This window comes from Dermacentor variabilis, chromosome 5 (genome assembly GCF_050947875.1).
Source record: "Dermacentor variabilis isolate Ectoservices chromosome 5, ASM5094787v1, whole genome shotgun sequence".
Classification (NCBI taxonomy): Eukaryota; Metazoa; Arthropoda; class Arachnida; order Ixodida; family Ixodidae; genus Dermacentor; species Dermacentor variabilis.
Genome location: NC_134572.1, coordinates 48696232 through 48722954, shown reverse-complemented (window position 1 = coordinate 48722954; position 26723 = coordinate 48696232). Strand labels below are relative to the sequence as shown.

The 26723-nt window shown below is 44.6% G+C and overlaps 1 protein-coding gene across 1 annotated transcript; it reads left to right on the top strand.

Moving 5' to 3' along the window:
• The first annotated feature begins 1612 nt into the window (after positions 1-1612).
• On the top strand, positions 1613-26314 carry LOC142582551 (cytochrome P450 3A24-like). The gene is made up of 14 exons (XM_075692401.1): positions 1613-1909; positions 8059-8155; positions 8939-8991; positions 11996-12092; positions 14044-14160; positions 17911-17999; positions 18124-18269; positions 20422-20537; positions 20611-20755; positions 22496-22656; positions 23890-23981; positions 24730-24873; positions 24988-25150; positions 25789-26314. Exons 1-14 carry the CDS (start codon positions 1842-1844, stop codon positions 25864-25866), a joined length of 1566 nt encoding a protein of 521 aa, XP_075548516.1. The 5' UTR covers positions 1613-1841; the 3' UTR covers positions 25867-26314.
• The last annotated feature ends 409 nt before the right edge of the window (positions 26315-26723 follow it).

The window sequence follows — 26723 nt, the reverse complement described above, 5'->3', positions numbered from 1 at the left end:
TACTAGATTGAAATAACCACGCAGCTTAGAACAGCTTTGACGGGCGCTTGAGAATGGTTCGGCGAGGAACAGTGAAAGTTTGTAATGCTCACCATTTCCACAAGCGGTTCACTAAGGTTACGAGTTAAGCAAAGCAGTCCCCTAAAGTCAGGGCAACATACACTTCGGAAAGTTCCCCGGGCCATGGGGCTATCTCGTGCTCTATGAACATTTTCTATCGAAACGCTGCTTCGAGGTTTTCGCTATCGAACGCAGCGGTTGAATTGAAGGGAATGATTCGACATGCAGAATTATCGAAACACGAGGCCCTAGCCAAAGGCCTGTATGTCTCCTATTAAAGCGTGGCAGGTCATGTATGCGGGATCAAGACTATGCGGACCGGGTCTTCCGCTAAAAAAGAGAAAGAAAAGAAATAAGAAAGATTTTCTTCGGTGCGATCAAGTTACTGAAGGTACCTGAAGCTGAAGACTCCAGTTCAGACTTGGCAATGAAAATACTGAGATCATGTCGCCGTAAAATCGCTCGCTTATCACTTGTTCATAAGCTCTACCATCACGCATCACTTCGCGAGGACTTCTTCAGGCCAGCCCCTGCAATCTTTCTCCGCTGTGATCATCCTTTTAAAATCGAACGCTACACGTGTCGCACACTGACTCAGGCCAGGTCGTTCACACCACGCATAATAACCGTGTGGAATAATGCCATCAGACATCGGAACCGTCACCGACATAAATGAATTGCAGAAACTTCTAATCATGATTGAAAGTGCATAAACCTTTCTTGTTTCATGTCCCGCCTGCCCCCCCCCCCCCCCTTTCTTTTTACACTACAAATGCTGCTAAAAATATTCTTGGCTTTTGTGTAACATCCATACTTTTATGTTTATTGTTCCTATTTTTATGGCGGTGATTTGCCCTTTCCTTTTAAGTTCACGTGTTGTGTTGTTTTCTGATTCCTTATACAATAATGGCGCGTGTGCTTTCTATGAACCAGATTACCCTCCATTTTTGTGTGCTTGTGACTCGTATTCTCTTTTTGTACACTTCTGATTATTATTACTACGACGACAATGTTATTGGCCTTGTATTATTATTTATATTTTGTGATTATAGTTTATCAATTACCGTTTATTTACTCGAATTATTACTCATTCGTTACATCTGTATGCGTTACTGAATCCCCCCCTCCCCTCACCACTATGTTGTACCCTCCTGCGAGAGGGCCTTTAGGGGTATTCTGAATATATAAAAAGATACCGCATTGCGAACCTCAATTTCAGGTGGACAGTCTGAGTTGCTAAGAAATTTGGCTGTATCGCAGAACTCTTGGTCCATATACTTTCTATTTATTTATTTATTTGCTTTCAGGGCACGGAGCCACAACGGGCCCTGAAAGTCGACGACGGGTGTTCGTTCTCTCCCGTAGCTCAACGCACGTGCCGATGCCTGCGCTACGGGCTGGAGGCGACCTTGACAGCGAGCCGTTGGCCCACTACGTGCTACTCTCGTTGGCTCGGGACACCCTCCCTCTCTCTCTCCCTCCCTCCCTCCCTCCCTCTCTCTCTCTCTCAGCTGCCGTATCGGGCGTTATATGCACACAGTGGGCCGCGAGCATTCTCCAGTTGTGATATTGACATCGCTATAGCTCTCGGAGAGGGCTGAGGCACCCAACACTCCCGCATAAGCGCCACGAAGTGGGATTGGAGCAAAAGCCGATATTATCTATGCGCGTTTGTCAAAACAGGGTGCCTTTATCAAAGCAAAGCGGTGAGCGCAGGAAGCTGGGAACGCCCCCCTTCATTGCTCTCTGCCTTTTCGATATTGGAGTACCTATAGTGCAGCATGGCGTTGTTCCTGGGATTGCCGGAATGGCTTATACTCGCAGCGACCGTCTGCGTCCTTTTCTACCTGTAAGTACTTACGTTTATTGAGTGTCTAATAGTGAAGAAAATGCTACACGCTAAGTAGCGGGATACTTAAACTAATCTGACCGACGCAACAACGGAGTGAATTGGATTAGTTCTATGAGCGCGCGAGTCCGGATAAGTGTCTCGATCATTGAGCCTTCTCAAGCATTGTCAGGAAATAACGATTCTTTTTGGGGGTCCGGTCGTTTTGGAGGTCAGAAGTAAGCATTTTGACAGCCTAAAATGTTGCCATTCACAACATTTTACCAAAGCAGTCCTGTCACAGTATAGAAAAAAACAGCAAATGATTTAATGTACAGGTGAGTGATTCGTTGGCATTTAAATTTCTAAGATTCGGCAACGTTTGATTTTTCTCGTTTAGGTTTGATGATAACGCTTTCAGTGTCCGCCTTACGGAATTGTTGCCGGCGCTCATCTCGCCTGATCAACATTATAATGCCAAAAAACCAACTTTCAACAAGAGGAAGCCGATAGGGGGTTGGGAAGAAGTTCATCTCCGCTAAATTGTGCAGTACGATATCTCCAAGAAACAAAAAATTGAGACGTCCCAGTTCGTATCAAGTAGCTGAATTCTTCCATGAGCCACAACGTCCATGCTAATGCCGGCTGCCAGTTACCTGTCTGTTTTGTCTCATACCAGACCATTACAGTCATTTCTAAAGAGCTGGCAGTCATGAACTTAATTATATCTACCAGTGCAGCGCTCGCATTACAGCGTGCCCTATACGTCCGATGCTGTTGGCCGATGATCATTATAATAGAAGTAACACGATTACGTAAAACTGTGGTGAAATTCACAGTGGCTTATCTTTAGAGCGATAGCTCTTCTGCACAAAGTACAATTCCCAAAGTGAATCTCGGTGCGCGTTTGACCTACAGCAGCCGGAGCGCAAATGTGAAGGTGTGACGTCACGTCACGTGATACGCTGCGGAGAGGCATCGCAGCTGCGCTCACTGGAGCCTCGCGGCTGAGTACCATGTGACTGCTGTGACTGCAAGAACCGGTTAACTGCTGGTTCACCGGTGCTTGGTCGCTCACTCTCGCCACGGGTGAAGCACACGCTGGCGTGAGCGCGTCGACGATGGAGGAAGGAAAAAATTGAGGAGGGGCCCTGACGTCACTCTTTGTGAAGCTAAGTGAAGCTGGAAGTTGGCGTTGCTCAGCCATCATTTCGGGTGGTTCTCTTCTCTTGTTTACATTTTTCGCGAAACCACGCCGCGTTGCACGCTACCGGACTGCTCATACGCGTGCCCCCGGCAGCAACACAAAACAAAAGGATATAATCGCCTTGTCTCATCCCATCACCGTTGCCTAAGTCATGTTGAAAGAAGTTCAAATTGAACTTCGAGAAGTGGGGTGTGAGGTCGAATCAGCTGCTTTTATCGTTTTTTTCTGAAAATAAACGTGCTTTATGAACCCAGCCAACTGTTCTCACCAGCCGCAGGTACCGGCCGCTGCTCAGTTCGTGCGTGTTTTTTTTTAATCGCTTTTATCGCTCCCTTACGCTTGCTTTTCTATGCTTGGACTTCCTGGGACTCTTGTGAGCCGACTTGAGAGCTAGACGTCTGGCGATACGAAAAAAGAAATGTACGCATTCTAACTACACTGCAAGAATGGACTGGAGACACGTACGACAGACCGACCCATTTGTGATCTATCTGGAGTTTATGGGCACAAGCATGTGTTCTCGCTGAGACTCGAGAAATCGTCGCGCTTCACTGAACAAATTTCAGGTGACCGCGCATCACTACCACAGTGCGCCAGCGAGAAGGCAGAACGACAATTTTGACTGCGCGTTTAGATTCACTGACTGCCTCAGGTGCCTTCTTCACACGGTAAGTGAAGCTGCACGGAACCAAATTTTTGTGATAGGCGGCGCATGGTGCAGAACAATACGCGCGTAGACCTGGCCTACGTGCGACCATGGAACAGCCGTTTGATGTGTTCGCAGGCGTACGTTCTGTGGAGCCTTGCTCACTGTTGCAGCGCATTCGCTAAGCTTCACTTCCCTGCGCTTTTTGCGTGCACAGATAAGCTACGCCTGCTGTTGGGGGCATTCGTTCTTTAAAGGGACACTAAAGGTTACTATTAAGTCAACGTGGACTGTTGAAATACCATCACAGAAACCTCGAAACGCTTGTTTCGTGCCAAGGAGAGACTTATTTTAAGAGAAAATGCGTTCTGAAGCGTCCGCGTACCTCTAGCGCAGTTCAAATCGCCCGCCCTCCGATCGAGGAGTACTGACATCATGGTCTCATAGTGACGTTGCGCCATCGGTGAGTAGAACGGCGTCCGCAGACGGCGCTACGGCTTTTCTGCGCAAAACGCGAACGCGCGGCCAGAAACAGAGCCGACAGCAGAGCGAAAGCGGGAGTATGGTGGCTAGCGGAAGGGGGAACGAATTACGTCCCACATTACGTCCCACGGCCCACGGAGAGTCCGTTTTCGTTAAACTATAGGCTGCGGCGAGCTCGCAGCGTGGTCGGCGTGGTCTATGAGAAGCGACGACCCTTTTCGCACTCGCAACAGGGCATAAAAATGTGCGAATCGACGCAAAACTCGGCCTAGAAACGTGCTTCGCCACAGCCAGGGCTCAATACGACCCAAGCTGGCACGACCCAGATGTCGTTTCCCGCACCGCCACCAGGCGCCGCTACTATAACTCAAACTCCAGCGCAAGACGCCCATAAGCTGGTACTTCATTCTATGACGCTAACTTCGACGCTCGTCGCAATGGACCCTGACACCGACAGATTGGCTCGCGATGGTAGGCTCAACTTCAGCGATTTGAGCACCGACGAGCGCGACCTGCTGCTGAGGGCTCGCACTGCCGGCGTCGTTGCGTACTACGACGGCGGCCTCGACACCTGCTCTCCGGAGCGGGAAAGCAACGAGGGCTTCCCACGACATCACATGGACGTGGCATTCTCGCTGCTTGTTCCAAATGAAAGTTTCGCGAGCCAGCAGAACCCTCACAGCACGACGCGATAACGAAACTACTGAAACTCCAAAGCGTGCGCGGCGCGGAGTCGAGCGAAAACGAAACCTTTCGAACACACATATTACTGAAGGGTAACGTCAAAATGTTATTTTTTCTTAGAATCGAATAGACGTAGACAAGTAGCATTTTTTTCCGTCTTATAATCGAATGAAATGATATTTTTAATACGAGTAGTTGAGTATTAGTAACACAAATTATGAGGAGTCCTTTCGTCATCGGGCTAGTACCGGAATGTCGCTGGGGGGTCTCAAATCGTGTCATGCATTTACCTCAATTTCTCGGTTACTAAAGCTCTGTTCGCGATTATATTGACGCCTTAGACGTTCTAGAACATTGCTCTACCACTTTAACTTGAGTTTCTGGTAACCTTTAGTGTCCCTTTAAGTTAAAACAGCCGCTTCTTTCCAATCTTCCTGGATAAAGCGTCGACTGGCCGGCGCTCGGTGCCGAGGGCAGCAATATGCACACATTCCGCGTAAAGCTCTATCAGTACATGTATTCTCGTAGACCTTTGCAGGTGCGTACGAACCTCGAATGCGCTCTGCTTAAGAGAGTTAGTGCTGTAGAGAGCGCTCTGAGAAACAAGAAACTGTTGAGCAACATGTGTTTTAATATGCACAAAGGCAAGTTGTTACTTAACACGAAGTTCTAAAACCGGGATTATGCATTCTTCAATCAATCAATCAATCAATCAATCAATCAATCAATCAATCAATCAATCAATCAATCAATCAATCAATCAATCAATCAATCAATCAATCAATCAATCAATCAATCAATCAATAAAGAAAGAAAGAAATAAATCAAAGCAACTTTATTTCTGTAACTTATTACGAACGTTCTACGTGTTGCTGTTAAATTCGACCTGTGGAGGCTGGCGATCTTCGGGGAAGCGACAGTCCCCAACCGAACGGCACCACCATGTCTACTGCGGCGACTCGCTTTGTAAGGACGACTATACGCCGCGTTCCCAAGCGAAGGACGCCGGGATGTCTAGACGCAGTCAGCGGATCATGTATAGTTTGTTCAGTCGCCGTCGCCTTCACGGTATAATTGGAGCGGGGAAACTCCTGGAATAAGAAGTTTTGCAGCGCTGTCTCACGGGCCTTAGAAGTCGTCATTCAATGGACAGGCGCGGCGGCTACTGCCTGCGGGGTCAACACTGGAATCAAGAGGCGCCTACTCAGGACAAGACCCTTGTCTGCGAGAACCCTCTCACCTCGGTATGGTCAGTGAAACCTGTGCGGAAGTGAGCGTGTGAATACTCCACCTCAAAAGCGGGTCGGCAACGATGACTTTGGAGGCTCCCATCGGTTGAAGGTTGAACGGCCGTTTTCCCTCACCTAAGGATCTAGGGAAGACAGAGTGTTTACAAGCAGCTGTTGCCGGCTCTTCGCTGTGCATTCTCTTTCAGTCATGCTACACTGATGAACTGTAACGTTCTCATGTAGATACTGTAAATAAATCCCATATTCCTCGTTCTCGATGAGAGCAAGTCTCACCCTTCAACAACGTCCTCAGCGTGGATAAGTTGGACGACGGCATGCGCCAGCTACCATCTATTTCATGCCCGACTTCAATCATTACACCGCAAATGCACCATGCGCTGTCCACAACAGGGATCACTAACGTGCAGGGAATTCATTGTACAGATTCTGAAACACACCGGCTTAGGCCTGCGGTGGCACATTAGCATGATTCCGCCAAAGAGAGCAAAATTTCCCGCGGATATTTCTTCGCCTGTTGCCACTGCCGTGGCGCGGTACATTGCGTACAGCGTTGCATGCGTGTTCATTTCACGAGCTTTATTTCCTCCTGTCGCACCTGGCTACAGCAACATCCGGGAGAGCACGTTACAGATAACACAGCCTAACAAAACAAGGAAACTATCGCAAACCTGCCCACACGACGCCTTTACCACGGTACGAAACCTACGGAGCAAGACGTGTGAGCGCACAGAACCATGACAAAGCCACCATTTTGGCCCGAAAGCATGGCCACTACAACAAAAGAAAGAGAAAAAATCAAGAAGCAGAGAACCTATCACGTCACTTGCTCCATCCTTTTCTCCTAGCGCGCCGAGGTGGTAAGGCCCCTCCTCAGTTTTTTTTTCTTCCTCGATGGCGTCGACACTTCGCTGAAGGCGCCATGCTTAGTCTTAATATTACAGTAACCCAAGTTCTAACTGCAAGCAACTATGTCACAGGCCATAAATCAGTCTTTACCTTAGTCAAGCCACAGCAAGACAGTGATAAAGCCTTTGATGTGCAATAAAATATTGAGAGAAGCAAAACCGGGTCTGGCCGTGCTTAACAGAGCTTTCACTCGTATAACTAGGTTCAAGCCACGTTGAACCCCAGCTACTTTTTCTTTTGCTAGGGAGGATGAACTTAGCATAGTAAATTGACGCTAACTTTAAATTCGACTTTCTGCTTTACAAGAACATTACGCAAGGTCAAGTCCTCGAATGATTAAAATTAAATTGTGAGCTTCAAATCCCGAAACTGCACAGAGGGTTGCGGTGCCCCGGATTGATTCTGGCGCCAGGACCTTCCTACGTAACCTGGAGGCCATTGAGCTAGATGCGACGCTTGTTGCGATCTCTCAGCATTCTTTTTCTGCCTTGTTACGCTATAGCCATGATCCGTGCAACTATCCACGAATAAACCTCGTCACTTAAAGGTTGAGTTCCACGCGCTCAAGGAAAGCTCAGACCATCAGAGCAAGAAGTTCGTAGTACAAACTGTAACATTTGATGGGAACTAAATCTCATAACCTCGGGCTTACTCTTCGACCTTGTCAAATCATTATTCTTTTGCAGGAGTGGTTCTTTTTTCTGAAGCCTTTTTCATTAGAAATACATTTGGTACAGGAGAGCACCGCAATAGCTTTTAAATTTAGCACAATCCGAGCAATATTTCACGCGTGATACAGTAGGCGACAAAATTTATCTAAGTTCTCGATTGTCTTTTTGTGACTTGTATATATATGACGATGTGCAAAAAATAATTTGTCGTAAAAAAAAAGAAGTCATCGTGACACAAAGTTGGTTTCTGAAACGTAGTCTGTACACGGAGGCATAATTAAGGAATATTTTCATGTGGATATATTTATTCAATTATTTTGCAGATATGCTTCTCGGAATCGCAACTACTGGAAAAACCAAAACATTGCGTCGGAGCCATTTTCCCTCATATTCGGTCCTACGTCGAAGCTTTTCTACAAAGTAAGGCACACTGAATGTGAGAATTTCGTTTCAACACGTGATATTTCATTGAAAAACGCAAGCAAGGCTTTTTACCATCTAGTTTGTCACTCATGTAGCCCCTCTATTGAAGTTGAGTTTGAAATTCGCTTAGTCCGCACGACGGATTATTAGGTGCACATGATGAGAAAGCCGCCACACCGGTATTTGGGTCGAAATACAAAAAAATGCAGTGCAAGAAAATGTTTTATAAATGGAAGAAGGTTGAGCACTGATTTTACTTCGAACCCAAAGGAATGAATAAACGCACTGTTAATAAGACCTGCTCGTCCTCTAGTGCACGGTTCCAACCTAAAATGTGCTATTCATTTTAAGGTTAAAAAAGAATACTGCTATTCTAAATGCACAAATAATTGCGATTTTCATGTCGTCCTTAGCCATGACGTTGCCATTTATGATATTAGCAGCTTTTAAATTATAATACGTGCCTCATTTCCTTGTCTTCGTTGAGGGACAGGCACCGCCAAAGTTCAGTCATAGTTTAGTACTCAGTTTTCTCGATATACAGTCACTGAGAGCTTTATGTTTCTGGGCATTGCAGGCTAGAAATGACAATCTTATTTCCCATGTTTATGCAAATACACCTCGCGCTTATTGACAAGCGCACGAATTCGGGCTTCGCGCAGAAAACGTAGCCGGTTCAGAAGATATGGCATGAAGCCTTGCCGTAACATGTAATGAACAAAGAGGTATTAGGATGCCAATTTCAGGTTTTAATATCCTCGAATTCTGCTTAACTTGCAGGCCATCCACGCAATTGACAGTGAGCGGTATCGTAAGTATGGAAAGTTCTTCGGGTAAGACCACGTCATCTTTTGGCATTTCAAAGTTGTGACTAAAAAAATAGTAGTTCTGAATGAACAAAATGCAGCAGGAATTCTTTGCACATAGATTTGATGCAAAACTATTATTTGATAATAACCTAGAGACTAGAGCGCAGAACGTAGAGTGTAGAATACTAGAGCGTAGAAAAATGGTTTGTTACGTTTTTTTGCAGCCAAGCAGTAACTATGATTAAGGATACTTGAAAACGAGAAGGTTAACAACGAAAGTGAAACATCTGATAGCAGTTCTTTAAAAAAAATACTGTGAAGTTATTCTTCTAAGTTATGTGTATATTGTTATGTGCAATTTGCTCATGCTCTCTTTATATGTAATTTTTCTTCATTGTGCACCAAAGTAGAAAGCTTATTGCGTACCTGTCCACGAACTCATAAATGAACAATTCAATAAAATTTGGAAACGTCCACATTCATTGAAAAAAAAGAATTGTGTGTTTATGAGAATTGCAGGGCATGCGCGAGGACATTGCAGTGAAGTGATGCGTATGTAGTGATACATGTGCCCGCTATACACGTGTGGAAATTATCTAGGTACGTAGCGGTAAAATATCAGTTTGGCTAGTTGCATTATCGATCCATTTAGATAAATGAAAGAAACGGCGTGAAAGAATTATTGCGTGTACGGTTTTGGAGGGCTTTTACGGCTTTGAAGTACGTACACATCTCAAACAAAATGCTGACGACATTTAAAAATCGTGATATCGATGAAGGAGCCCACTTGAATAATCAACCTTGTACTACTTAGACGCTTCTCGGCGCCTCTAGTTACTATCATTGTAATATGATTACTCTCAAGTAATTAGGGTTACTAAGATTACCTAGATTACTAAGTAATTACCCTCATCGTTTTCTTAGCCTCATCGTAAGAGAACTAATCGTTATGTGAGGCTTAAAATTGCTACAGGATTTGCGTGAGCCTTTGAAAGAACTTTATTCTTCAAGATTGGTCAGGTAATTAAAGGTGTCAAAACAAAGTGTTTATTAAAGCTCAGCGGGAGCCACAAGAATGCCCGTGAGTAGTCAAATAATTTTAAAATTGTCTCTGTGATACCATATTCGGATATTTTCAGCGGAAATTTTTTACACTTGTAGTTCGGGTCATGTATACGCACTGAGGCACGCGTTAAACGTTGGTTTCATTTCGGGTTGGAAAACATTAACCTCGGAGGGTCATTTGCAAGAACGCTCGCTTTCATGGTCGATGACCCCGGAAACCGCTGTTCTGAGGGAGAATCAAAGGCTCAGCTGGTGTCGGGTGATCCACGGCAGCGCTTTGGTTGGCATTCGGAAAAGTATAGATGTGACGCCAAAGGCGACGTTACCAGGAAGATTTAGTATAGCGTATTGCAGCCAATGTAGTGACTTAGCGTCAGCGTTGCTAGACACACAACTGCGCATGCCCAGTATACACTGCGACGCTGGGACTCTTCCCAGCACACACTGTTCACGGATGAGGAGTCCGCTCCGGAGGAACATGGGGGCTTCCATAAAATTGACTACCATGCGCTTCGGATCTACCCTGTCGCGTCCTGCACTCTTTAGCCCATTCTATCTCAAATGATGCATGTATTTGCTTTAGATCTGCGTCATGATGCTTCGAGCAAAATATTAGGGACGATTGGGGGATGTTTCGAAGATTAGTTTTCGATTTTTAGGTGAGTTAAGCTTAACAGGAGCTGTGTGTGGCATCCCAGATTTTGCGCCACACGTTATAAACCACGCGTAAAGCCCCCTCCATGACGTTTACCCCCAACCCGCAAGCACGTCAATCAAGGGACTCTAGCCACACGCGCTCCTAAATCTCAGAGGCAACAGATTACCAGTTTTTGCTAGCACTTTGCGTTTTCGTACAACACAACCTAAATCTTTATGAGGTGGTCCACGCTACCGGCGTCGGTACTGTGCAGATAATACGGATACAGCATGTGATGAAGTTGATATTTGGTCCGTTTTTTATTTGCTTGCTCGTAGCGAACCTTTAAATCTAGGTGGCGTCGCAGCTGTTTGCATTCGCTTTAGCCTCGCACTCGGCACCACTGTTCTAAAACAAAAAACTGATTCGCACCGTGCTCATGCAGCATACGATGGCATTACGTCGCCCGCTAAAGCCGGAATTTTACGTTATGTTGAAACTGTCTATGCTGTTGCGCTCCCGCCACACGATGCCGCACGAACTTGTGATCGGTGTGTACAATTGAAAGTTTTCAGTAGTTGTAGAGTTTCCTGCAAAAATTACTATAGGTAACTTTACCTCTGCAATCGTTAGGTGGGTAATAGATACATGAATTTGCCTAAGCTTCGTGCTAGTGGCTTCAGACGTTCGCGGGACGGTATCTTTCACGTTATCAATCAATCAATCAATCAATCAATCAATCAATCAATCAATCAATCAATCAATCAATCAATCAATCAATCAATCAATCAATCAATCAATCGGATTTTTCTAAAACCTGCAAGGAATTATGTATCCATGCACATAAGTAATGATACCGAATGATTTCGTTTATAACGCAAAACATTTTTGAATGTGATTCAATTGCCAAGTCGGAAAGCCGTTTTAAGCAAGAAGTGCGAAGTTTCGGCAAATCAATGTATTAACCATTATTCGAATGCTGGCTGAACTTTCATAGTTGCAGCTCCTATAGACACTATAGCGCTAGAGCACATTCTTCTAAGTTTTGTAAGAAACTCCTTCAAGAAAATAATCTGATCAACGTGCCAGCAAAATTTCAAAGATGCAAGTGCTTTGCAGGAACACAGTGCGCTTGAAGGGTTGAAATGCCCTATAAAATTGGTTTGGAAAGGAGGCACACAGTGACCGATGGAAACGCGCTGAGATTTGAATTCGTACAGTGCAGGTCTCGTCTATGGTAAAAAATTGAGTGCTTCGAAAAGAAGTTCGTGGCACTCACGAACATTGGTCCCGTTGTTTATTCTTGATTAACGTCTTTACTTGCAGGGCCTTCGAGTCGAACAAGCTCATTCTGTTTGTCGCCGAGCCCGAATTGGTGAAGCAGGTTTTAGTGAAAGATTTCCCATCACTCCCAAACAGAAGGGTAAGTATTTTTTCGGAAAGATTGTAAGCAAGTTTCTCGGTGAGCAGTATGAATAACAATGCCTCAGAAAAAAAAAATGTTTACGAGGCAGCTTTAGCTCGGCCCCAGCTCTGATGCCGTCTCTTCAAATACATATAAAACGCAGAAATGATTTTCTGAAACAACCCCTCGACTGATTTTAATAAAATTTGTTGCACTTGAGAGGGAAAGTTAATTTATAGTGATTGAAGAATGGGAAATGTTAATTTAGGGGGCGAATTGTTTACAATATATTTCCTAAAATGTATAACTCTGAAGGAAATAGAAACATGAAGTTTACAAATCCGTTGCTGTGCAACAAAAACAGATGTCGCAGATCTAAAACGGACAAGCTTGGGTTAATAATCTACCGCTTACGTAGAGTTTTCACCATGCTTGCAAGAGCTTTGCAAAAGCCGTATTCATAAATATATTGCCAAGGGTTGTATAATATTTGAATTTTGCCCGCATTTGATGTATTAATAACTGCAGGCTACAGAATTGTGACACCATTTCCGATTTTTGAAGTGCATAGTTGTAAACTAGATAGTTTAGTTTTCCTAAATTTTATATTAATCAATTTCCGTAAAAAGATCGATTGCGTAAAATAAGATTTCGCTTCCTGCGGCCACTAGAGTTTCACTTTTTCTTTTAAGTGCAACAAGCCTCATCGAATTCGGTGCAGTGGTTGCAGACAAAAACTATTTCTCCTTTCCATGTATTTAGATAGGAGGCACGGAGCTAAAAGCTTCCTCTTAAGTTCATGGCTTTCGCGCAGCGAAGCAAAGCGACGAGAAAAGAAGCATACAGGTGCAGTTACAGGTAAAAAAAGAACTGACAAGAAAATTGACGTATAACCGAGGAAAACTTAATTATCATACAGAAAGATAAGAAGCTCTCACTTCGGCATTGTAAGAATGACACAAGCTAAGAGAGAGAGAGAGAGAAAGAGAGAAGAGAGAGAAAGGCAGGGAGGTTAACCAAAGGGGAGTTTCCGGTTTGCTACCCTGCATTGTGGTGGGGGACATAGATGTTGTAGAGGCGACAAAGAGCTAGAAGAGAAAGAAAATGAACAAGCGAAAAGAACTAAAGGAAAAAGAAGAAGCAAAAAAAAAGGAAGACCGGTAACAGAAAAGGCGTTCCAACCACAGGCGCTCACACAGGTCGGTCAATCTCAAGAAACGCAGTAGCGCTTGTACGGTCTCCGGATGCGATGTTAAGCTAAGCAGTGCTTTGTGATTATGGGCATAGCGCTTGGGCATTGCAACACATTTCGAACGCGGTAAGAAAACATTAGCGATCTGTGTACAATGCTGCTATGAGCATGCGAGCCAAATAATATTCTGCCGCATGCAGCGGGGAGCGCACAACCTCGCATAGTGAATCGCTCAATTTCACCTGAGGTTTTCAAGGCCCCCTAATATGCCTTGCCTGAGACGCCACAGACCACAGCGCGAGGGCCCATATACGCAAGCCATTGGGCAATCATTCATGATCACGGGTTATTACCCAAGCGAAAGCACGCACGCGCAATTCTTCAATCCACTAGCAAACAGGAAAGTGTCGTCGTTGTCGCGTCCCATCCGCCCCTCGCCGCTCCTGTGAAGCATTGCGACACTTTTGTCAGATGCCGAGATTGAAGGGTCACCATGTGTGCGAGGCGTAAAAAAAGACAACATAAGAGTGACGAAATAGGCAGGACATTGCTATCGGTGCTGCCCCAGCTGAGGGAAACGTTGGGTTGAGGAGGAACGGGAAATAGGTAAGAATTGCGCTCTCTATACATTTCCCTTTTCATGAGGTCAAATTATGCGGGAATATAGGCACTTATCAGAAGCCATCGAATTCATTTCAGTGTGTACTCAGTTTTGTAGAGAAGGTGTCGCACCACCGATTTTAACTGTAGATGGCAAGGTCAGTTTTTCTATTCCAGATATTGAAGTTTTACGACCCTTTGCTGGACAACATGATGAGCATCACTCCTGTTGAACAGTGGCGGAAGATTCGACCAGCTGCGAGTCCAGCATTCTCCACTGGAAAGCTGCGAAAGGTGATTGGTGTTGCCTCTCTCGTGTAGTGACATTGCGCACGCCGAGGTTTTATGACGACGTCGTCTGAACTGACACTGCCAGCGTGTACTCCAATGCTGGCCAGCATTGAAGACTGCTTCCTCTGAATGCTATATAAGATGACAGTTTCTATAGAAAGTGATGGACCGCACTTCCAAGACGTCTCTGCGACTTGAAGCCCTCTCGCGTGGGTAAAAAAAAAAAAAGCTTATGTTATCCCTATGTATACGCATTGCGAGCTCGAACCTATGGAAAACACGGCCTATGTTACATTAAGCGCATAAGATGGCGTGGCTACGTCTTTTGGGCGCAGGCGACATTCTCAGCGAGTTTCGAAGCAATCAGCTAAGTCGCCATCTCGTCTGGACAACCAAAGATGTTGCATTGTTTATGACGTCGATCCTGAGTTGTTCGCTATAGTGTTCACGAAGCTGTCTCGTTTGCCTGCTCCGTCAGAACTTGAACGAGAATTAAGACGGTCACTCTCCGCTTAGCTGTCTACTTAGTCGTCTAGGTGAATATTGGAAAACAGCCCAAGTAACAGAGAAGCAGGCCTTTGTTAACGCTATTAAAACATGGCACAAAATATTACGTTGAAGAGAGAAATACAAAGAAACCATTGTACGTGACGCACTTGAGTGCATCATGTGGTAGTTTTCGGAAACCTTAATTTGCTGAATGTGTCAAGCAAACTGAGACAAAGATGACAGCCTTTGAAATATAAAAAAAGCGGTGGTAAAGTTGACGAAAGCGCTTTTTTTATTTATATTCACTTGCTTTCTTTAAATATGGTAATGTAGAGTATTAGCGCAATATGAAGGTGCGGTAAGTCGGTGTCACTTGCTACTTCTGTGAAGAGGTGGTGGGGATGAAAAGTATTTTAATAATGTTTCTTGAACGGCTTAGAAATAAAGGAAATCGGCTTAGCTAGACAAGAAAATAAAAACTCAGTATATTTCTCTAATGTTACGAACAAACGCAAGATATCACAAAAAAAAAAAGGAGTTACAGGCACACTCGTGGCGAATTCGCAGACGCCATTTACTTTTCATACTTTGACAATGAGCCTAGGAGTGCTACAATATTGTGGAAGTCAAGCCACGATCAACAAATAATTGAGAGGTTCAATATATATACCACTAGCCTTAATGAATATTTGTAATAATGAAGAAAACGCTTGACGGCTCCTTTATGGGGGACGTAGAAAAAGAGCAGCGGTAATTTTTCTTTGCTTGAGTTGGCCTACTTCTGACATGCTGTATTCACGTTGCCGTGATGGTGAAGAAGCAGACAGTGACGAAAACTGTGAGCAACGAAAGCTAACCGTTTTTCGGACGAACCTGCGTCCAGAAGAAACAAGTGACATTTAACGCATAACGATAGCGGCAAGCACACTCAGCTGTCGTCGAACTCTGATCTATGAGTCAGACGCATCGACTATTTATACATGACTCGTCGAAGGTTTCAGCATAATCACTGGTGCTCCCGTACCTGCCAGAATGTACGACACTATTCGTGTCGCGCATGCAGTCTAATTGATCCAAGTTCGCCGACAACACAGACTGCAGGTAGAATCGGCTACGACAGTCGAGAATGTTCTGATGCATGCAAGTGCGTCTTGCGCTGAGCAATAGTCTTTTAACATTTCTTACCCGGTGACAGGAAACGAAAAATGGGGGCGTGCATCACTATTATTGCAGCAGCTAACGCAAGACACTCGACAGAGTGCCTGCACCGAAACGATGATTCAAAAGGTTTGAATTTCCTTCCAGTAACGGACAAGAGGGAAAAAAAACAGCATTTCTGGATCTTGCATTCACGTTTGCAGGGCAGATTTCAAAAGCACTTGCAGAGAAGGAAACAAGTACACCGAACGAGCGCTCGTCCAGTGTACTTGTTCCCTTCTGTGTAAGTATTTTTCAAGTCCGCACTGCAACATGAATCCGATATCTAGCAACCAACTAGCCCGCCTCATCGCTTTGATTAGCATAGCCGCACGCGGTCGCTTCGTGATCAAGGATAAATGAGTTATAGGGACTCTCTGGTGATAATATTTGTGTAGTACGTGCCTTGAAGAAACCACCACTCGTTCTTAATGATAGCAAGGGAGATTAGCGTTTTAAAAACAAGAGCAAGGTCATTTACCACGTCTGCTGACTCCCAACGCTGTTTATTAATGATACGCCTATTGAAACCTTTTCTGATCGATATATCACGTTCCTTTCTTCTGTTCTGACATGTTGACGTAGCAGCTACGCTAAAACATCCAGCTCACTTGTATTCAGCAGATCCCCCTCCCTTCAATTCTCAAGCTGACCGCAACAGCTAAGCGTAACACCAAAAGCACATAGTTCGCAACAGCATGATATATTTCTTGGGTGGCAGTGTGTCTAGAGTTCCAGCTTTGAGAAGGCATTTTTTTCATATATGTTTTACTGAAGTATGCACACACAAACAGACTATACTACTCGGATTGAAAAGTGCGCCACTGACAGGTTCTGGAGGTTGCCGAGTTTTTTTTTTTTTACCAAAAGACTCCAGGCGATGGTGCGGTGCGGATGTTGCTACAGGTGGGGTTAGATTGGCTGACGTGGCAATGTAAGATATGCAAAACTATGTAAGTAGGCTTGCTGACGCATCTTAGTTTCCCTAACCGAAATGACCGTTCCGCTGCTAGTAGCACTGCACTGATAAATCTGAGCTGCACTTTTTGAAGGCTCGCACTCTGCGGAGAGAGGAGATTGGCAGAAATAAGATTATACGTAATGTGTCGGATACAATAAAATGAATAAAACAAGTTCGCATGCTTACAGCTTAATTACGATTCAAGACCGAGGTACGCCGTCTCAGTTAGGCAAGACGAGGTGTGTGGAGAAGCGCATTTGCGAGTATTGAATAAGGACGGCTGCTTTACGTGAGCGTCTCCTTTCATGTCATGACACGGATAGGTGTTCATCACCCGCCGTAGTTACTTAGTGGGCATAGTGTTGTGCTGGTAAGCACGAGGTCGTGGGATAGAATCCCGGCTACGGCAGCCACGTTCCGATGGGGGCGAAATGCGAAAACACCCTTTTACTTAGATTTAGGTGCACGTTAAAGAACTCCAGGTGGTCAAAATTTCCGGAGTCCCCCCTACGGCATGCCTCATAATCAGAACGTGGTTTTGGCACGTAAAACCCCATAATTCCTTTTTTGATATGTGTTCGTCATGATTCCGTCAGTTCAGTCTCTACAGAAAGGCAAGCAAAATGCGGGACACATATACATTCGTTACAACTGCTGCAATCATCGCTAAAACTTTTGACCCGCTAGAATTATACCGTGAGGCCAGCGCCACGTATAGGCTGCATATAGTCGGAGAGGTTGACTTGTTTTGCAAGTTAACTTATAACGGCGTTTTAGTGATAATGGCAAGATGTTTAAATTGCCGAAGCCTAACAAACTAATCACACAGGAGCTTGACAAGGAACTGCACAGAGAATACGACAGCTTTTGTAAAGGAACTTCGTACTTGTGCACGTTTCCTACTGGGAATCTAATGTTCTCGTTGGCTGTAAACTTAAGAAGTAACTTAAGAAGACTCGAAAAAACTAAATACATTCGCGAACAATTTCTTTACTGGATATACGTACACTCTTAACTGTTTCGAATCTAATTCGTACAAGCGCTTTAATCGCCCCAGGACGACTTGTGGGTAGGGACCTTATATTTGGTATCTATAACGAACGCAGATGAATTCGTTAATCGAGGACTGCGCAGTTATGACCGCGGAACACCTGAAAAAGGCGGCTTCTAATCAAGAAGACATCGATGTCAAACAGTAAGTGTCTTCACGCTCTCAGCGAAAAGAAAAAAAAATTAATGAAGCCCGTGCCAGCACACGCACGTCTTTCTGCAATTTTACTTCGGGCGTTAAGAATTCGTTCATTGTTTCTGCTGCTTAGGTTTTTTGGTCACTACACCTTGGATGTCATTGCGAGGTGCGCTTTCGCAACAAGGCTGGACTCTCACTCTGACCAGACCAACGAATTCGTGACCAGATCAAGGCAGGCCTTCTCTGGACGCATCACACCTCGCCTTTTCTTGTTCTGTGAGTTTTGTGCTACGAACACGTCATGGCGTTGGCCGTGCATTTTGTTGTGTACGCATGCTTCTGACTGGTGAGAATTTGACTCACGAATATGTCATAAAGCTTTCAAAGTGCAATAAACAGCTTTAATTCCTCGAAGTAGCCGCGTCGTTGCGTATCTTAATGAGCAAGTTTTAAGACAGGGTCCAGCGGCTGTGCTCACTACTCCATAAAGTTATTGAATTCAAACACCACGCAAAGCCGCCAGACAATGAATCGCAGGTAATAATTGGTGAAATGAACTGTTCTTTTAATCTAAAGCGGGAGATGAAAGCGGTCAAAAAGACGACTCAATTGCCACCAGCGGAAGGCTAGCCTGCATCTTGCGCGTACGCGTGAAGGGTTCTACAAAACGAGCTACGGTGACGACTGCCTCTCCGTCCACTTTCTTACGTATTTGTGTCTGTCTGCTAAGTCCAGTCCTGGGAGTGTTTGCTGCAGCGCCACACGTGAGCGTAGTTGCTGATGTGGAATATTATTTCAGTACCAGGTGTCATGTAGAACTTAAACTTTAGTAGCGGGTAGCTGGTCAATAAACCAAAGCCAAGCTGACAAAAGCAAAACACGAGAGAACAGCCTTTCGGGTCTCCTTATTTTTCTATCTCACTTCATAGCGGGGGCCTCGAATCGAAAGGACCTTCCACACCCGTTTCCATTTCCATGAGTGCATGGCGCTCATTGACACTCCCGGGGCTTGATCTAGAGCACACATACACACATACACAATAAAGTGGACGGAGGGACAGTGTTCGCCGTAGCCTAATTGATAGGGCACCACAGTAGCATAGCGAAATTTGTTGATTTGGCTTTTACTGGTAGCATGTTATCTATTTCTTTATTGTATAACGTCACCGCCATTGTCGGATTCATTACAGGGAGCGTAATCCTTAATATATCACATATACATTACGCACTGTGATATGCATCCCTAATACAAAATGGGCGATCAACAAGAAACAACAAAGAAACTTAATTCCCCTTTAATTTGATCTAATTTTTCTCGCCTTACGATTAAAGGAACAATTATTTTCCCCGAATATTTCCTTGGCTTCACCGTCTGCTGGTTTTATGTGGTGGTAAAAGAAAAAATGGCGTCTCTTAGTTCTCCTTTTTCTTCTTGCTGAATTCCACAATGGCGCACACTTCCTCACATTGTCAATGTCGCCACTGCATTGCGGATATAGCCCGATGAGGTAATGAGAAAGACGGCTTAAGCAGTGCACGCGAGTTCGATTTACCACGCTCATTATCAAAGCGTACGCTTCATGTGGTACTGTTTTGATGTGCTGAGGCAGGATGAGTGGCTATCGTGTACTCCTTTGTGGTGGGGACGCGCACGTTGGTAGCATCGAAAAAAAAAGAAAGAAAAGAAGAATCTGAAAGTGTTCGAGCTGATAGAGTTCTTTAGCAAACAGCATGTGCGAGCACCTTTGACTCAGCAGTGCTGTCCGTGCACGTGTCTCTAACGCCCCCCCCCCCCACCGTTCCCTCTCTCTCTCTCTCTCTCTCTCTCTCCATTCTTCTTATTCCACTTCCCCCAGCGTAGGGCAGCCAACCGGTGTCCTGACTGGTTAACATCCCTGTCTTCTTTTTATATGTAGATATACGTATATATATATCTCACCACATTAAAACCACATACCGGAATAAGTCTGAGTTGAGTTCGCGTTTATTACTCACGACGTGTAAAGTTGAGGAAGATAGCAGAAAAAAATCAGTCACGTTAACTTGATTGGCCCTGCCATCCTGTTGATTGTTCTCTGTGAGGTATTCCCTTTTGGTGGCGAAGATAACCTTTTGGACACTTCCCATAAAACGCGTTAAACAGTTGTACGGGGCGAGCAGTAGCGAAAAACAAAGAAAACGAAGATGAATGATCCGCGGGTTTACATAATTTCCTCTTTATAGATATATCCCTCTCTAACACTTTTCTGTCTACTAACATGAACTACTTTGCTCTAAATCCTTGCTAGCAGCCACCCGGAATAAATAGTGAAAGTGTGTTTAAGCACGAGATCAGCGTAGTTTTTTTTTTCTTTTGTTCCTTTCTCGAATCAGATATATTTATACCTACTTTATATAGTGACCCAGAATGCTTATACCTCCATTTCAGTCGTATTTCCAGCCATTGCAAAAATGCTAAAACTTCGACCATTCAACGCAGACATCTTTCTGTACTTCAAGCAGATATGTCAGAACATCATCAAGGCCCGACAGGACAAACAATCCGTAAGTGACAATTCCTTGGCGTTTACAAAACAGTTGTTTCATGCTTGTCTACTACCTCCTTTCTGGCCACTAGCGCCACGAGGACTTTTTGCAGCTGATGATGGATGCTCAGGAAGGAAAACTTGGGTCTACGGCAGAAAGTACCACTGAGCGGGACAACCAGCTCTTTAACCTTGGGTCAGATGTCAAGCCAGATACTTCGTTTTCGTCGAACAAGAGTAAGACGATTTTAATTTGTTTGAACTGTTGAAAACAACGAGCCTTTTCAATATGGGGTCTCGCGCAAATAAGAAGACTGCGACCACTATTACAAGACAGAAAGGTCACTGCAGGATTGCATGAGAAGCAATAGTGACCACCAGTAAAGATATACGTTTGCATGATTCGTTTGGAGCGCGTGAGTGACACGCCCAGCTTAAGGTTTTCGCATCTGTGTTGTTCAACCCGCTCCTACCTGACGTTGAGTACCTGGTATTAAAGGGTGCTAAAGAACAAAATAAGTTGAGATGTATTAGCAAATTAACATTTCTGCAATAATATATGATCCACTTTTACCGCGAGGCATAGCTTGATGATCCAGAAATTACGCAAAACATAAATAAGGATTGTGACACTGACTTGATGCTCCCGTGCAAGCTCGCCACGACGTCAGAGATTTTGACGACGTCCACTGGGGCCTAACTTATTATTTATTAGCAGAGACGGACTACACTGTATTGTAAAGAAGCCAAGCACAAAACTTGGCAAGCTTATTTGAACTTTGCAAAAAAAAAAAAATTATCTGTGACGGAGTCTGGTGTGTGCATGAGAATGTTGCCTTATGCATCACTATTCCGAGGGATCATTAAATGCATTTACTTTAGAGAACTAAATGACACTTATATATTATTACCTGCATGTTTTAAGAATTCGGAAACTGCACTTGCTCTGCACTATGAACAGAACATAAAGCGGTAAGCTAGCAAGCAGCAGTTTCTTTCAGGCAAAAAAAGGTTCACGTTAGAATTATGTATAGTCAATAGAGCATCGTCAACCATCAAAACATCTGTTGTTTTCAGACGCTTTTCAGTACAGACGAGTCGACAACTCCTATGCAATCAACCATACATGTAATTAGTTTTACAGCGAAGCTGTTTATGGCTACGGTTGCATGCATTTTTGCTCTGCGTCAACAACAATCTGAACCGATCCTGGTGATAGTGCAGAAAGTGTCCGAAAGTGGATGCCACGTGCGACGATTGGATCTTAGCCCAAAAGGCCCACCCGCGTCGGCCATGTCTACGTTCACATTGCCCTCTCTTTGTCGGCGTTCCAAGCGCTTGCGTATCAAGTTTCCTTTCCTCCTGCTCTCCCGTAGTGGCGGTGCCGTCGAAACGTCGCGCACGTCTAGGTTCCTCCGGATCCTCTGGGTGGTGGTCCCGACGTCGGCGCAAATGTATATAAAGAACCACAAAGACAAGTTGCCCTTCTCCATTTTGAATTTCATTTATCTTCTGTCGTCGTAATGGCGAAGCCGCGTATTGTCTGGGCTCCCTAGGAGCAACACGCCTTCGTAGAGCGACGTCCCGCATGAGCTTGGCGTTTTGTGCACGATCTTCATCGGTGGTGCTGGTCGCCCGCCGGCGAAGATTGCATTATCGTTTCTATTGCGGCCGTCGCTCTTCGTAGGCGCGTTGCTCCTCGACAATCCGAAATATACGCGAATATGATGGAATTAATATAATAATAATAACAGAGGTGATACGAGAATGTGTGCGCTTACCTTTCATCCTGATGACCACCGATCAAGACATCGAATGCGTACGTATCTTTGTTCAAAATTATGTGTCACCTCTGTGTCGTGTGCTAAACAGCTTCACCGGTCATCCACCTTTGCAGAGTGGAATGGCTCATTATTTATTTCTGCTTAATCACAATACAATTTTTCTGACACTGTCGACGTAAATGTTTGCCTGCAGCCCTGACTGAGGACGAGTCCATGGCGCAGTGCGTACTGTTCTTCATAGCTGGCCAGGACACAACCTCAACAGTGATCTCGTTCACGCTGTACTTGCTCGCGATTCACCCTGACGTACAGGAGAAGCTGCGAGAGGAAGTCGACGAGTGTTTCAAGGTTCACGTACGCAGTCCGAGTTTATTTTTTATTGAATTGGGCGTACTAACGCTTTCGCGTATTGACATCGCCAATGGATTATGATACATTAGCTAAAGTATCATAAAGTCGGGAGTTTTTCGCTAGCTTAAAGGACAACTGATAGCTTCTGCAGGTCGTGGGTTCGGTTACCGGCCGATGTGTGCGGAATGCAGGAACACTTGTGTTCTTAGGTTCAGAAACACGTTGGCAATCTCCAGGTTGTGAAAACCACCCTGCCGTCCCTATCGCGGCCTCTCGTATTCCATGTGTTACTTCGAGTCGCTAAACTCAGTGAACGAATCGATCAACCATACTAAAACTCACATTTCTATTTTAAGTGGAACGACTTCGGTCATAACTTCGAGACTGGAGTATAGTTCATTCTCTATATTTACGTTCAGCTTCAATGACATGAGTAATGTAGGGACTGAGAGACCGGATACAAAGTTTGGGTTTTACGCTTCTGAAATTAAGGAAGCTTTCGTGAATAATTCCCATTAAAGACGATATCGCAGCATCCCCCGCCTTTTTAAGCTTGTTCGCAACGGGAAAAGTTCAAAATTGCAGCAGTTTATGCGAATGATCTATAAGAGCGCTGCGTGTAGTCCATTGTTTCACCTGGGCGGCTTTCAGGATAACCATCCAGGAAAAAAGAAAAAGAAAAAGCTCTGAAGCTGTATGCGCCAGTCTGAAGCGCGTTATGTAATCCTAATACGATGTGTGAACAGAGCAAAGTTCTTAGATAAGACGCTATGTTAGAGGAAAACGAAGCTCTATGCTTGGGAGGGTCGTAGTGTAGCTATTGACCTATTAGGCGCATTTAGTGTAGCTGAGCTATGGGGAGCTTTTAGAGCCAGTTGGTGTATCGCTAATGTTGCTGTCGCACCATTCATCAAGCGAGAAAATAGTTATAAGACAGTAGTTTAATCGTCGAGGTTTTATTACGATGCTAGCTACACGGCTTGTTCAGAGTGGTTAAAGTTTAAAGAGGAACATGACAGCGTGGCGTTCAACATTATAAAGCGAGTGGAAAACGAAGCCATTACACGACGTCCTACTAGCTGTAGCCTAGTATATCTACAATACTGAAGTAACATTTTTGGACATCCACGTAAGTGCAACGCTAAAGATTTGACAATGAGATTAGGAAAATTTGAAAGTGACAGTGTCTCTGACTTGGCTTCAAAGACATGCCGTTCTGCTCTGTGTTGTGCCCAGGGAGAACACCCGAGCTTGGATGTCGTTACAAAACTGAAGTACTTAGACTGCGTTGTCTCCGAGTCTCTTCGAATGTATCCTCCAGCGACGCGGTAAGACTATTCGTTAAACTATTTCAGTGCAGATCAAATTCTCTGTAGGCAATGTGCCAACGGAAGGAATAATGTGAAATGGGTGCCTTTAAAGGGACGCTAAAGAAAAATAATAAATCAGTTTAGTCTAATCAAGTACTTCTGTGGAACTGTATTTTGTATAATTTCGCGGAAATGCGTCAATTATTAGAGGATGAAATGAAGGTAATACTTCCATGTCTTGAATTTCGCGCCAAAACACCTGCACTGGTACGTCAGTGTGAAGTCGCAGATTTCATAGTGTATTACCGTGTTTGGGCCCTTGTGGCTCAGTAAAAGTTCTTCCAGCATGCTAATTTCTGTCTTCGGCTCTTTTAAAATACAGTGCAGTATTTCTAAAAACGAACAAGAAGAATCAACTAGGCTTACAGAGACGCTGCCATAATGAATGACACCACGGTGAATTGGTATGGGAACTTCAAGAAGACGTCGCCACCTGCTTTTCGTTCTGGCGCCATTTCTGGCTTACTATAGATCTCTTACGATAGAAGTGGTTTTTTGGTAGTGTAGAAATGTGGTCTGCTGGCACAGCACAAATTATTTCTTCTCTTTAATGTTTCTTTAATGTGGAATTTTTCTTTACCCCGAACCGAAGCCCTGTTTTCAAATAAATGCTGGACGACCAATTAGAAAAACATTAATAATAAAGCCAGGTTTTTAGCGTCCATCGGACTTAGCGATCAATTCTTTTTTGCGCGCTTAATTTCAGTATTGAGCGATCACCGTATGAAGACTACGTTCTCGGAGATACGGGAGTGAAGGTGAAGAAGGGCGAGTTGGTGGCCGTCCCCGTCTACTCCATGCACTACGACTCGCAGTACTTTCCCAATCCTTCGAAGTTTGATCCAGAAAGGTAAACGGAGAAAACTGCAACCTTTGAGCAGTGCAGCTGTGCTAGTTACCAATGGCGTCATGTGTTTGCATTTTTGAGTTGAAGATGGTAACACGACTGGTCAATTTCGTGCAGGTTCAGCGACGAGAATGTCGAGTCCATACAACCGTACACATACCTGCCATTTGGAGCAGGGCCTCGCAACTGCATCGGCATGCGCTTCGCCTTGCAAGCCGTGAAGCTGTCTATCCTGCACACCATCCGGAACGTGAAGGTGGTTCGGACGGAAAAGACAAAAGTGAGTTGGAGTGTTTGCGCCAACTCTGGAACCTTGTGCGTTGCGGTGTATGAGCGGCTCTGATGACTACATACGCATCACAGCGAAATATAACAGAGCAAGGAGGAGCATTGCGTCCTGCAGGCAGACCTATAGCCTCGCAAAAGCTGCCGCCGTTTGCTCCGACCGAGCGCTATTTATCAAGCGCGGCAGACTCCGAAACGCGTCGCCATACGTCTGGTAACACTGGGACATCTGGTAAGAAAAGTGAATGACGAGGAAGGATTCGAGCCGGGCAGCCACAGGCTACACGCCATCCATACGGCGCCATGAATGCTGTCTCACCCGTGTGGTTCGCCATTCGCAGCCCAACTACGCATCACGGAACTTTATAAAAAATAGGTTTTAGACACTGGTGAAACATGCACATTTACTCATACGACAAGTGGCACTGCAGGTTGCAATTTGTTCGTTATGTATGAGTAAGTTTCTTTGCATCGTAGTACCGTGGTACCATAAATATACAAATTAGCGTATAGGATTGTGAAATGATGTTCTACTTAAAACATTTCAGTTTTGTAATTTCTGTGTAGCCGCTGCTGCGCAAGGGATTATTTAAAGAAAAGTAGGGGCTAATCTTACTCTGCCTCTTATTTCAGGTGCCCCTGGAATTCCAGAACGGTTTCAGCGTGCTGACAGCCAAGGACCTCACATTAGGAATACGTAAAAGGGGCTAGCGATTTTCCTTTCTTTTTCTTCCACAGGTCCTTGAGATATTGAGAATAGGGCGAAGCTGACTGTGCGAACGGCTCCGTCAATTTGTTTAGTAAAACATGGACATTTACAGCTTTACAGTTGCACAGTGACTTCGAGTTCAAGAACTTTATGCCATCCGGCCAACACGGAGGCATTCTTAGAAGATACGTCGCATGTGTCCTCACTTTTGGGTGAATCTTTATTCTTATTCTTTACCTCTTGCTCTACATTTCTCAACTTTCAATGATTTACGTACCTCATCCCTTAATCGAATGCAGTACAGCCAGCCGGAAAAGGCATTGGCTAACCTGCACGTCTGTCCTTCTCATTTTCCTCTTGCTCCACTCCGGTTTGCATACGCTTTGTTAAGACTAACGGCACTGTACGAAGATGTGTCTATTGCGCAATAAATTTGAGAATCGTGTCCTGTGCCAGTTGTGATTCTTTCTGAAGAGTCATTCACATAACATGGAAGGTGTGTTCATAACACTAAATACACATCGCGCTTTGTATTAGAAGTTTGCTGGTGTCATAATGTATAGGCCACTGGAAAGGCTGGACACCTTTTTTAGGAAGTAGGCGGATGCGATTGATGGCATTTTCTTTTGAACGGGCTCTGTGACACGCGATGCTTCCAAGACGCCCAGGAAACTGATGAATGCGAAGTGTAATGAGAAATTAAGTCGGCCGCCATCCTTGTCTGAACATGGCTTGTTCGAAATGGGGGAAGATTGTAAGGAAAGCAAACAATGCATCAGTTCAGTTTGAAGATTGTAATAAGAGGTTTGGAACTGTGTACCAGCACGGAAACAAAACATTATGTCTGTCACAGCAAAAT